The following is a 13,411-nucleotide window of genomic DNA, read 5'->3' as shown; positions in this document are numbered from 1 at the left end:
GATTTTTAGCTATTAAGTGTAAAACAAGTGTAACATGAACGCTATTAGAAGATCGTTATCCAGCCCCACCCCCTGCCTCACAACTGCTGCCTCTGTGATTGGTCCCTTGTGAGCAGGTGACCTGCCGGGATCATGTGACATCTCTGCCACTGGGGCATTCCAGACTTAAGAAACAAACCAACAAAATACAGCTACAGATGAAATATGGAATATGAAGAAATATGCTGTGCTGTAAGCGAATCCCCCGTAGAGCAGCGTTTCACATCATCTCCACCATGTTTCCATCAGAATAGATCTGACCGGATCAGACGTCTGAAATATCAGGAGTAGATCCTGGTCTTGTTTTCTAATGGAAACATTGGTGTTTGTATGAGTTCTTTGTGATTCAGAATGTGATTCAAAATAAAAGAGGTGTGTGAATATGTAACTTCCTCTTCCAACTGTCACTGATTTTCCCTGTTGTGTGTGTGTGTGTGTTCTGTGAAGGCAAAACAAAGATGTGAATGAGTGGATGATATATCTGTGTGTGTGTGTGTGTGTGTGTGAGTTTTTCCCGTGATTCTAGTATGTGGATGTTCTATTGGTTTTTTTTCTTTTTGTGTCAGTTCTGTCTAGTTGTTTGTTTTTATTACATTTTGTTCTCTTTTCTGAGATTTCTCTTAATGAATTGCACACAGTATAAACCGCACCAGGCGGCATTAACTCAGCATTAAAGTTTCTGCTGCTTACAGCTGAGCACACAGTCGTTTGTAACACAGAGATCTAAACCACAGGATTCTTCTTAGGTGCTTGTTCACTGCAATCCTTTCTATTTTATTCTATCCAGGCCTCACTGCTATTAGGCATGGGGTCAGTGTTAGTGATGTGCATTTTTTGGGTCCTATATTTTCCCATGTGAAAATGTAATCAATACATGACTGTATTTATGAGGTTAACCTAAAAATATCTCCTTTTTGTGAATAAGAATAATATTAACTTCAGTCAGTTGTACCTCCCAAATTCCGAAAATGCGACCCAATGTGCAGAATAAACATTAAAAATGGCTGATCCTTTAAAATTAAAATAAAATTTAATATTGAATATTTTCATATATTATTTAAATTCTGAGTTCCTCAAATGTGACAGGGCATAACTGACAACAAGAGACTTTTAGAGAGAGTGGATGGGGTATTAAGTAGAGAGTGGATGGGGTGTTAAAGAGAGAGTGGATAGGGTGTTAAAGAGAGAGTGGATGGGGTGTTAAAGATAGAGTGGATGGGGTGTTAAAGAGAGAGTGGATGGGGTGTTAAAGAGAGAGTGGATGGGGTGTTAAAGAGAGAGTGGATGGGGTGTTAAAGAGAGAGTGGATGGGGTGTTAAAGAGAGAGTGGATGGGGTGTTAAAGAGAGAGTGGATGGGGTGTTAAAGATAGAGTGGATGGGGTGTTAAAGAGAGAGTGGATGGGGTGTTAAAGAGAGAGTGGTGGGGTGCTAAAGAGAGAGTGGATGGGGTGTTAAAGAGAGAGTGGATGGGGTGTTAAAGAGAGAGTGGTGGGGTGTTAAAGAGAGAGTGGTGGGGTGTTAAAGAGAGAGTGGATGAGGTGTTAAAGAGAGAGTGGATGGGGTGTTAAAGAGAGAGTGGATGGGGTGTTAAAGAGAGAGTGGTGGGGTATTAAAGAGAGAGTGGGAGGGGTATTAAAGAAAGAATGGTCGGGTGTTAAAGAGAGAGTGGATGGGGTATTAAAGAGAGAGTGGATGGGGTGTTAAAGAGATAGTGGATGGGGTATTAAGTAGAGAGTGGATGGGGTGTTAAAGAGAGAGTGGATGGGGTGTTAAAGAGATAGTGGATGGGGTATTAAGTAGAGAGTGGATGGGGTATTAAAGAAAGAATGGTCGGGTGTTAAAGAGAGAGTGGATGGGGTGTTAAAGAGATAGTGGATGGGGTATTAAGTAGAGAGTGGATGGGGTGTTAAAGAGAGAGTGGATGGGGTGTTAAAGAGATAGTGGATGGGGTATTAAGTAGAGAGTGGATGGGGTATTAAAGAAAGAATGGTCGGGTGTTAAAGAGAGAGTGGATGGGGTGTTAAAGAGATAGTGGATGGGGTATTAAGTAGAGAGTGGATGGGGTGTTAAAGAGAGAGTGGATGGGGTGTTAAAGAGATAGTGAATGGGGTATTAAGTAGAGAGTGGATGGGGTATTAAAGAAAGAATGGTCGGGTGTTAAAGAGAGAGTGGATGGGGTGTTAAAGAGATAGTGGATGGGGTATTAAGTAGAGAGTGGATGGGGTGTTAAAGAGAGAGTGGATGGGGTGTTAAAGAGATAGTGGATGGGGTATTAAGTAGAGAGTGGATGGGGTATTAAAGAAAGAATGGTCGGGTGTTAAAGAGAGAGTGGATAGGGTGTTAAAGAGATAGTGGATGGGGTATTAAGTAGAGAGTGGATGGGGTATTAAAAAGAGAGTGCGAGGGCTATTAATGAGAGAGTGGGAGGGGTATTAAAGAGATAGTGGGGTATTAAAGAGAGAGTGGGTGTGGTGTTAGAGTATTTGGAGTATTAAAGAAAGAGTCAGCAGGGTGTTAGAGAGTGGGCGAAATATAAAAAGAGAAAGTGGGTGTGGTGTTAAAGAGAGAGTGGGAGGAGTCTTTAAAAGAGAGTGGGCGTGGTGTTCGAGAGAGTGGGCATGGTGTTAGATAGAGAGAGTGGGCGGGGTATAAAAGAGAGTGGGAGGGGTGTGAAAGAGAGAGAGAGAGAGAGTGTGTGTGTGTGTGTGTGGAGAAAAGAACTGTGTTTAAACAGAGCCATGATTCTGTATTCTTTGTCTTTTCCTCTCTTCTTCCTCTCTCTTGTCTCTCCCTCTATCCTTTTATCCCTCCTCCTGTCTCATTCTACATCTCCCTTTGTTTCTTTTTGATTCTTTTATCTGTCTTCTCCCTTCTCACTTCTCCTTGTATCCCTTTATTTACATTCCTCTCCTCTCACTTCCTTCTTCCCAATTCTCTTGTTTCCGTTGATTATCTCTTTCTCCCTCTCTCTTTCTCTCCCTCCATTTCTCCAGCGATCCGTGGTTTCTCCCCGCAGCATAAGATCAGCAGTTTTGAGGAGGCGAAGGGTCTGGACCGGATAAACGAGCGCATGCCTCCTCGCCGCGACGTGCTCAACAGCGTGGGTCTGTCTATGGGCCGCATGAACATGGCCGAGTCCAACGGCACCGACGACAACAGCAACCTTCAGTGACTCCTCATCTTCATCCTCCTCCCCCTCCTCATCCCCGTCCGTGCCCTCGCTCTTCCTCATTCTATCCCCTCTTTCCGTCCGTCTGCGTTGCTGCTCTTTTTCTCTCCCTCTTCACAGTGGAAGAACGGCTGTGATTTGAGACGCGGCTTGAGTGAACTACAGAGGAGCCAGGTTTATTTTTACTTGATTTTGAAAGGGAGGATGTACACAGCATGTGATGACGGCAGGAATTGCTGGAGGAGGTAAATGAGGAAGCGCTGGAGGAAGTTCTGGAGGAAGTGCCGGAGGAAGTAATTGAGGAAGCGCTGGAAGAAGTTCTGGAGGAAATGCTAGAAAGTTCTGGAGGAAATGCTAGAGGAAGCTCTGGAGGAAATGCTAGAGGAAGTCCTGGACGAAATGCTGGAGGAAGTTCTGGATGAAGTACTGGAGAAAGTATTGGAGGACGTTCTGGAGGAAGTTCTGGAGGGTTGGTCATGTTTTAGTGAAGTGGAAGAGAGACGAGTGTGTGTGGGTTGTATAATGACACGTTAACTAGAAACTGATAATAGGATGTTGGAGTGCTGTTATCTTGGGTTAGTTTGTGTCTGCCGTGTGTGTGTGTGTGTGTGTGTGTGGGTGGTTGGTTGACTTGTGTAATTACTTTGTAAGGAAGTAAGGCTTTATCACAAAAGACTGTTCCTGCTGGAAACTGAGTATTACGGCGTCTGCGATTTAAATTCACTGTCAAAGGAGTGTGTGTGTGTGTGTGTGTGTGAGTGTGTTAGGGCTGTCCATTCCATTTGGAATATTAATATCATTTATAGGTTCAGAGCATTTTTGAAATTTGTTCCTTAATGATGTTTTATATCTTTATGTCTTGGTACACGCTGATATTAAATTTAACTTTCATGTGGAGCATTAAAAACCCATATTCATCATCATCATCATCATCATCCTTCTCATCATCATCATCATCATCATCCTTCTCATCATCATCATCATCAGTAACTCTTGATCACATCTTTACAGCTTTACCTGCTAAACAAAACAGCAATCTATGAAGCTTGAAGAAAGATCCTGTGCTAAATATACTACAGCGCTTACACCAACCCAGACCACTGTAGACTGTACCAACCCAGACCACTGTAGACTGTACCAACCCAGACCACTGTAGACTGTACCAACCCAGACCACTGTAGACTGTACCAACCCAGACCACTGTAGACTGTACCAACCCAGACCACTGTAGACTGTACCAACCCAGACCACTGTAGACTGTACAGGACGTAGTGCACTACGGTATCGTGAATAAGAGTCTGTTGGAAATGACTGTTATTTTTAATCATTTTGCTAAGCATCATAACTTCATACATGTCTGCATTAATAACATGACCTGACTGGAAACTCACTCCATATAAATCACCAAAACACTTCATACATGTCTGACCATAAGACATACAGCTTGAACAGTTCTCTCTCAGAAATCACACACTGTCCCTCCTGACACACTGACCTACAAACACTAACAGAGCTCTACAGAAATACTGACCTCTGAATTCTCACAGAAATCAACAAGAACCACTTCATTTTTTCCCTATGTATTTACAGATATCATTCTCTCTCTCTCTCTCTCTCTCTCTCTCTCTCTCTCTCTCTCTCTCCTTTCTTTCTTTCTTTCTTTCTTTCTTTCTTTTGCCCCCCCTCTCTCTCACACACACACTTACTTTCTTTCTTTCTTTCTCTCTCACTCTCTTGCTCTCTCTCTCTATCTCTCCCTCACACATATACACACACACTTACTTTCTTTCTTTCTTTCTTTCTTTCTCTCTCACTCTCTTGCTCTCTCTCTCTCTCTCTCCCTCACACATATACACACACACTTTCTTTCTTCTCTCTCTCTCTCTCTCTCTCTCTCTCTCTCTCTCTCTCACACACACACACACACACACACTTTCTTTTATTTCTTTCTTTCCTTTCTCTCTCACACACTTTCTGTTTGTTCTCTTTCTTTCTTTCTTTCTTTCTTTCTTTCTTTCTTTCTTTCTTTCTTTCTTTCTTTCTTTCTTTCTTTCTTTCTTTCCTCTCTCTCTCTCTCTCTCTCTCTCTAACACACACACACACATGCACACATTTCTCTCTCTCTCTCACACACACATTTCTCTCTCTCTCTCTCTCTCTCTCTCTCTCTCTCTCTCTCTCTCTCTCTCTCTCTCTCTCTCTCTCTCTCTCACTCTTTCATATCTTTTATCCCTTTTTTTCTTTTTTCTTTTTAATCCCTTCAAACAACTCACTGGATCAGATAACAGTCATTATATAATTGAACACAGGTGTGTTATCCTTACGCCCTTCGTTCACAAACCAGCGCTGGACCACGCCCTCGCTTCCACAAACAGATATTCAAAACAGATACAAATACACGTTGTTTTGTTTTTTGTTTTTTAAGGAAGCCTGTCAGAAAGGTCTAGTAAATCATGTAATCTAGACCAGAACCCAGCATCAGGACTGGGGATCATAACAGAAAAGTCGCGCAGTCTTTAATCAGCTGACTAGTTTTTTACAATATTTTGGAAATTGATTGTTAAAATTATGGCATGAAGATAAAAAGAAATGTGAAGAGATTTTGAAAAATCCCATACATGTGGTTATGGGTTTCATATTTAAATGAAATCTAAAGAAGAAAGAAAGAATAAAAGGCTGTAGTAGTTTGGTCTCAGTGACTAAAAATAGACCATGAGATCCTAAACACAATTTTTGTTTTTTGTATAATTTAATCAGACAGCCCTACTCTGTGTGTGTGTGTGTGTGTGTGTAAACTTATACGCATTTACTTTCACAATCTCTAGCTCTTCTAATACCATGTTTTGCTACTAGTATTTATCCGATTAGCCTCGAGACTGCTGTTCACTGAAGATCTGGACTTTGACAAAAAAATAAAAAGACGCTCACGATGTTCTAGGGGTGGGTTTTTTTTTTCCGTTCATGTTTACTCGTCCGCTCTGTGCGATGTTAACGCTGCTGTCGCTGCATCTTACTGGAACCGCTGTAAACAGCTGCCGGACTCATCAAGAGACGCAAACACATTCACATCAACACGTTTATACCTGTAACAGCAGAGGAGGACCGGTGCGATTGAAAGGTTCTGGTGTTCGTGGACATTCACACACTGACATTCTCTTTGTGCAAATATAGTACTCAAATACTGTATGGTCTCAATCAGGTCCTGGCATGTCCAGCTACTAAAGACTGATCCGGGCTGCGCGGAACTCGCCCTGGGATCTTGCTTTGTACATAAACTGTAAAATGTTTTGGGTTTTTATTTTCCACATTGTTTTATTTTCTATTTAAGTGAACATGATTTATTTATGTTTCTTTTCAGATTTTTTTTTTCCCCGTTTGCTCGTTTACCGTTTGCTGTACATTTCAGTGACGATGCTTGTGATTTTCTTATTTATATATATATATATATATATATATATATATATATATATATATATATATATATATATATATATATATATATATATATATATTTGTGATTTTTTTTTTCCCTCTCATGTACATGTTCATGTACAGAAGTCGTTCAGTTGAGTGAATGATCATATAACTGTTTGAAAAGCCACCCAGGCTGCATGACTGCATGGGAAATTCAACAATGTAAAGCAAATACAGACGCGCCTTCTGGCGTCCTCACATTTTTAAAGAAGATATATTCCGCTCATCGTTATTCTCTTCGATATTCTTCTTGTTTATTATAAAATTAGCTTCCTGCTGTTTCGGGCTTCACTTCTCGTTTGGTCCCTCATTGTGCTTTACTTTGAAACTGAAGCGGTTCATGAGTTGTTTGTGATTCTCTCTATCTTTCTCTCTCTCTTTCTCTCTCTGTCTCTCTCTTTGGGAATTTTCTCTTAGTTTGGCCATTCTGACTTTTGATCTACACACAGTGTACGCATGCCCCATGGGACAAATCTCTTTTTTTACTCTTGAATAAAATATGCATGGACCTTTAGCCATCTCATGTCATTAATCTGCGAATGAAGAGAAACAGATTCTCCACACTGCCATCAGTGCAGGTTTCTGCTGTGATTTTATAGCAAAAGCTACAAACATCTACGGTTTAGCTGCAGGATATATGATATCTGAAGTAATATACACTGACCAGGCATAACATTATGATCTCCTGCCTAATATTGTGTTGGTCCCCCTTTAGCTGCCTAAACAGCCCTGACCCGTCCTGCACTGTGTATTCTGACACCTTTCTATCAGAACCAGCATTAACTTCTTCAGCAATTTGAGCAGCAGTAGCTCGTCTGTTGGATCAGATCACACGGTCCAGCCTTCGCTCCCCACGTGCATCAGTGAGCCTTGGCCGCCCATGACCCTGTCTCCGGTTCACCACTGTTCCTTCCTTGGACCACTTTTGATAGATACTGACCACTGCAGACCGGGAACACCCCACAAGAGCTGCAGTTTTGGAGATGCTCTGATCCAGTGGTCTAGCCATCACAATTTGGCCCTTCATCAAACTCGCTCAAATCCTTACACTTGTCCATTTTTCCTGCTTCTAACATCAACTTTGAGGACAAAATGTTCACCTGCTGCCTAATATATCCCACCCACTAACAGGTGCCATGATGAGGAGATCATCAGTGTTATCGCGGATGGGGGGGGGTGTCTTTTTTCCAGTTAAAGCAGAGGCACCAATAAAGAATTCACTAAAGCCAATTCATTCAACTTTATCTGAGCAAACAGACTTATGATATGAATTTCGTAAGCCTCAGTCTTGAGAGTAAGTACAAAACAAGTGGACAGGTTTCTAAAACACAAAACCTATGAGAAATGTTGGGAGAGGATTGTGCCACACACTGATAAACATTACTATGGCAACCAGTAACACTAACAAAAAAAAAAGTCAGGAAACGCTGAAAATAAAAAACTTATTTTAAGAAATAAAATTAAGAAATAACTCAATAAAACACAAGAAAACAAAAGCAAAACCAGCGACGCAACAAATTCAAATACATTAAAACAAATCTGGAAACATGACAGCAAAAGCATATTTCTTTTGGTCATTCAATTGAAATACATTCATTTGGCCATTTCATTCAATAACAAAACAACGACAACAAAAAAGTAATGCCTCTTCAATATGTACATCTGTTAATATCAGAGTACCATTATATGGGGAAACATTGGGGGTTTATAAGAACTATAATATTTTTTGCTAAACAAGGAAAAGTTTCTTTCCTGGAACTTGAGTTTGCAGAAGCTGTCACGCTATACAGTGTTATAATTAACAGCAATGAAATGAAAGGACATGGCTACATTCTAATGCTGTTAGATAAAAGAAAAAAATCCAAAAATGGAAGGATTAGGGCTCACAGAGAGTACACTACCGCTCAAAAGTTTGGGATCACTTGCATATTTCAGCTTGATTTCAGCTATGGAGGAAGACTCCAACAGCCAACCCATCTTGTGGGAGATGCTCCAGGAAGCATGGGGTGAAATCTCATCAGATTATCTTGAGAAATTGACAGCTAGAATCCCCAGGCTGTAATTGCAGTAAAAGGTGGGTTTTTGTTTTTTTATGAAGGCAAAGAAAACATTCATCATTTCCATCAAAATCATTATTTCTAACTCGGACATGTCAGCATGTCCTGTTCTTTTGCTATATTTTCTCTTCAGACTAATTTCATGTGTGTTTCTTTGGAAAGACAATCAAATTTTTAAGTGATCCCGAACATTTGTAGATATGGAACGTCAGTGTACTGGGAAAAAAGGGTTAAAACAACAACAGCTCTGACCAAAAAAGTGAAAAAGTAAATAAATAATCATATAAATAAAATGAAAACAGATTTCCCCCTGTAGTCAAAGTAGCCAGTTATTTGCTGACTTAATTTTGTGTTATTTTGTATGTTTTACGTTTAATGATTTATTATTTTCTGGTTCACTTAACAACGAACATTTCAAAAGCCATACTGCTCATACCAGTAACTCACAAACAACAGATTTCTGGGAAATGAAGATCACTGACGTAGCACATTGCAACATGAATTACAAGGCGAGGCTGAGGATTATAGACACACAGTGTTCTTTTCTCTCTGGAATAAAAATGACATCACAGTTCCTGGAGGATATTGCATCACTGAAAAAGCACTATATTAGGATCGGTAAAGCTGGTTTTTGTAGGTGGGGCTGCCTAGAAGAATGCAAGAAGTTATTTTTGACTTTTGAATTAACTACCTTAATTACTGGTGCAGATGGATTTCACCTAAAATTAACCCCAAAAAAATGTTTGGAAAAGTAATAGAAATGTCTGTCTATTCAAGATTCAAGAGTTTTATTGTCATATGTACTGGTACAATGAAATTCTTACTTTGTTTACTCCTCTCGAGAATGACAGGGTAGAAGGGGGGGAACACGCATAATTTACAAGGACAATACAAAATATGTTTAAAAAAAATATAGAATATATAGTAAAGTGTAATAAAAAAAAATCAGAGTAATAGTAGCTTAAAAAAAAGAAAGTAATCATAGAGAAAGAAAATAGAGGACTCGTATTATAATTAGAAAAACAAGTGACAAATATAGCTGCAAGCAGCAACGATGGGCCCTCGCACTATGGGCCATCACTACACGGTGCCATCGTTAATACATGGGTACATGTATTAAAAGGGGAAATACCAAAAGGACAAGAGTGACAATTTGGGTGTACTGAAAGTGATCGCAGCAAAGTCCACTGATGGCAAAACGAAAACTGACTCTCCTTCTAAACTATATAAGGACAACAAGGACAGTTTGGGTGTAATGAAATAGATCATAGCAATGTCCAGTGATGTCCAAAGGGACAATGACTCTCCCTCGAAACTATATTACTATCAGTTTATTTATATATATATATATATATATATATAGAGAGAGAGAGAGAGAGAGATAGAGAGAGAGAGAGAGAGTCACCCAGAAAAATGTATACACATGTATACATTTGTATGCAATGTATACACATTTCAGGATTTAAGAAATTTTTTTATACAAAACTTTGTATAAATATTGTATTACAAAATTTATTGCTATACATTATAGATTGATTTATATGACGATATTATGATAATATTATTAATATTATACTAATATTATTTACATCATACTATTTTTCTTTTCCTGAAGTGTATATACATTTTTTGGTTGACTCTGTGTATATGAATTGTGAAAATGAAGAAATATTGTAAAAATATTAAAATAAGAGCCTCTAGTAGACATAGTCTAGTACTGCAGGAGTCAGGTGAAAATGGACTAGTCAATGCACTGATTAATGTAGAAATTTGTTGTGAGCCGTTTGAGCGTCACAAAATCATGAAACTAAGCAGAATCACTCACAACCAGTTGTTCGTTCTATTTTTTTAAAAAAAATGTTAAACATTAGTGCTTTCCACTGTTAAGATATAAGAACATTAATATTTTTCTATTATGTCCTCACAATAGCAACATCATTCAAAATATCACAAATTCCTTCACAGTTTCACATCAGCCATGTCCTGACATTATTCTGACTGATTTTCAACCAAATCAGGTGAAAGTAAGGGAAAACATTAGAGATTTCTAAAAGTGACACAGTTCCTGCTGCCAGTTGGTGGCGCTATGAGTGACACTCACAGTAGGCATGTCCGTGTGATCAGCTCTCTTCTCTTAACATAAAGCTGAGGTTTGAGGTACATCACACAATATACACCGAAGTTATTAGCCACTTCCTGTTTCCTTTTATTCGCCATAAGTTTAAGGGCTTCTCACGGCTGAACCGTTTGAGAAATCAAGAATCCCTTCACAAATATGCATTATCAATGTCTTGAGATCATTTAAGCCTGGGTTTGGTGGCGGTTGTATCAATGTTCTGAGATCATTTTAGCCTGGGTTTGGTGGCGGTTTTATCAATTCCCTAGGAGGAGTATTTCAAATTCCATTGGGTGAGTTTTGCAAACAACTCAAAATAACTCACTTCCTGTGGATTAGACTTAATGACATGCAGTGTGAAAGTTGTTCAGTTCAATGAGATCTAAGTCTGTACCAAGTTGTACATGGATACGTGCAAGTGTGTATCAGCTATGCAGCAAGGTGTTCCAGGGGGCGCTCAAGGGGTCCAAAATGCCCCAAAAGTTTGACAAAAAATAAATAAATAAATAAATAAATAAAACATAAATTCTAACGAAAACAATAGGGCTTCCGCACCTATGGTTTTATGGTTTTATTATAAAATAGTTCCTCACAGTATAAATGTGCAGTGAAAGTAGCAATAAAGAGACAATTGTCAAGTGGTGATAAAGTGTCAGGTGTAAAGTCCAGTGTTGGAATATTCCCTGATTATCCAGTATGAGTGTTTCAGCAGAAAAAGTGCAGAGTGCCAATGAACAGGGTTAAGGGCCTTGCTCAAGGACCCAACAGCAGTAACTAGGCAGTGTAAGGGCTTGAACCCCCAATCTTCTGGTCAACAACCAAGAGCCTTAACAAACTGAGCCACCACAGTCCTGAAGTCTGGACGTTCTGGCTGAAGTGCTCTGGTACTGCTCACCAGATTTCATTAAGGTGAAGAAATTCTGGATGGGATGGGTGGTGTCCTTGATAATGTTGCAAGCCCATTTGCAAATCCTTTTATTGTAGATGTCATGCAGTGAAGTGAGATCTGTCCCTGTGATTTTCCGGGCCAGCTTGATCACCCTCTGTAATGCCTTCCTGTCGTGTGTTGTGCTGTTGCCAAACCACACAGCAATGCAGCAAGTTAGCACACTTTCCATAGCGCCTCTGCAGAAGTTATGGAGTATTTGTGGTGACATGCCAAACTCCTTAGTCTCCTCAGGATGTACATTCTTTGAATGGCCTTACTTACAAGTTTCACCGTGTTTTCTGTCCACTTGAGGTCCTCACAAAGGAACTTATAGCTGCCCACTCCCTCAACCTCAGCATCTCCGATCAGTAGAGGCTGATAGACACGCTCACTTTTCCTCATGTCCACAACCATCTCCTTGGTCTTGCTGATGTTCAGTGTGAGATCATACCATGTGACCAGTTCAGACACTTCTTTCCGGTATGCGGCCTCATCATTGTTTGTAGTAAGACTAATAAATGTGGTGTCATCTGCGAATATTACAATGATGTTGTTGGGATGGATAGCAACACAGTCATGCGTAAGAGTGTACAGCATCGGGCTGAGTACACAGCCCTGAGGAGTGCCTGTGTTCAATATGATGGTGCTGGAGGAGTGTTTTTTTTCCGAGACAGACATGTTGAGGTCTACTAGTGAGGAAGCTCAATATCCAGTTACACAGTGCAGAAGTCAGGCCCAGCTTATTTATGAGTTTGGAGGGGATGATAGCATTAAATGCCAAGCTGAAATAAATGAAAAGCAGTCTGGCAAAGCTCTCTTTATTTTGCAGGTAAGTTAGAATTTTGTGAAGGGCAAAAGAAATACCATCCTCTGTTGATCTTTTAGTCCTGTACACGAACTGCAAGGGGTCTAGGGTGGCTGGTACAATGCTTTGAAATTGTTTCTTGAATAGACTCTCAAAACATAGGTCATCCTTCCAGACATCACTCACTGTTATATTTTAATACATCCTTCTGTTCAGACATGTTGTCTTATGCTACTTTTAAACATGCAGCAAATTATCGTTGAGAGCTGCTGACTTCCGGGGACATGAGCTAAATTGAGCGTTGGTGACTAGATATGGGCGTGTATACATCACTGACATGATGCAATTGAGGTAAGTTGATCTTAATGCAAATAGAGAGCGACCGGTTGCAGTGACTACCAATGGGAGTGAAGTCAGTAGAGCGCACGTGATCCGCGACAAAGAGCTCACAGTGCTTCTGCTTCATCTTGAATGCTATGATGCACATATACTCTGCTGAATGTTTCAGAACTAATTTGCTGCCAAGTGCAATGCTAGATACGCAATTTACTGGTAAACGTTTCTATGACAACCAGTAGTAGGAAGGGCTACAGTCACAGTGACAAGACTTGAACGTAGCTATAGTGTCGAATTACTGTGACTCACTGCAGTTTGCTGGGAAATCACGAAGAGCAGAGGGTTAAGGAGTAGAAAGAAAGAACCAGAATTAAAAAAAATAGAACAAGGTTTCATGTTGTGTCACGGTGGATGTCATCAATAGGTGTGTGTGTGTGTGTGTGTGCGATGAACCCTATTCATATCATCAAAGGTTTTGGTTCAGTG

The 13,411-nt window shown here is 40.0% G+C and overlaps 1 protein-coding gene across 7 annotated transcripts in view; it reads left to right on the top strand.

Moving 5' to 3' along the window:
* ppp3cb (protein phosphatase 3, catalytic subunit, beta isozyme) overlaps positions 1–7,197 on the top strand; it is a 65,885-nt gene extending 58,688 nt beyond the window's left edge. For all 7 annotated transcript variants that reach the window (XM_058408745.1, XM_058408744.1, XM_058408739.1 and 4 more), the window contains one exon: positions 3,034–7,197. In XM_058408745.1, the coding sequence (XP_058264728.1) occupies positions 3,034–3,212 (179 nt within the window). In that variant the 3' untranslated portion in view covers positions 3,213–7,197. The remainder of the gene's footprint in view (positions 1–3,033) is intronic.
* Positions 7,198–13,411: the final 6,214 nt, after the last annotated feature.

This window comes from Hemibagrus wyckioides, linkage group LG14 (genome assembly GCF_019097595.1).
Source record: "Hemibagrus wyckioides isolate EC202008001 linkage group LG14, SWU_Hwy_1.0, whole genome shotgun sequence".
NCBI classification, from domain to species: Eukaryota; Metazoa; Chordata; class Actinopteri; order Siluriformes; family Bagridae; genus Hemibagrus; species Hemibagrus wyckioides.
This window is presented reverse-complemented; position numbering and strand designations above follow the sequence as displayed.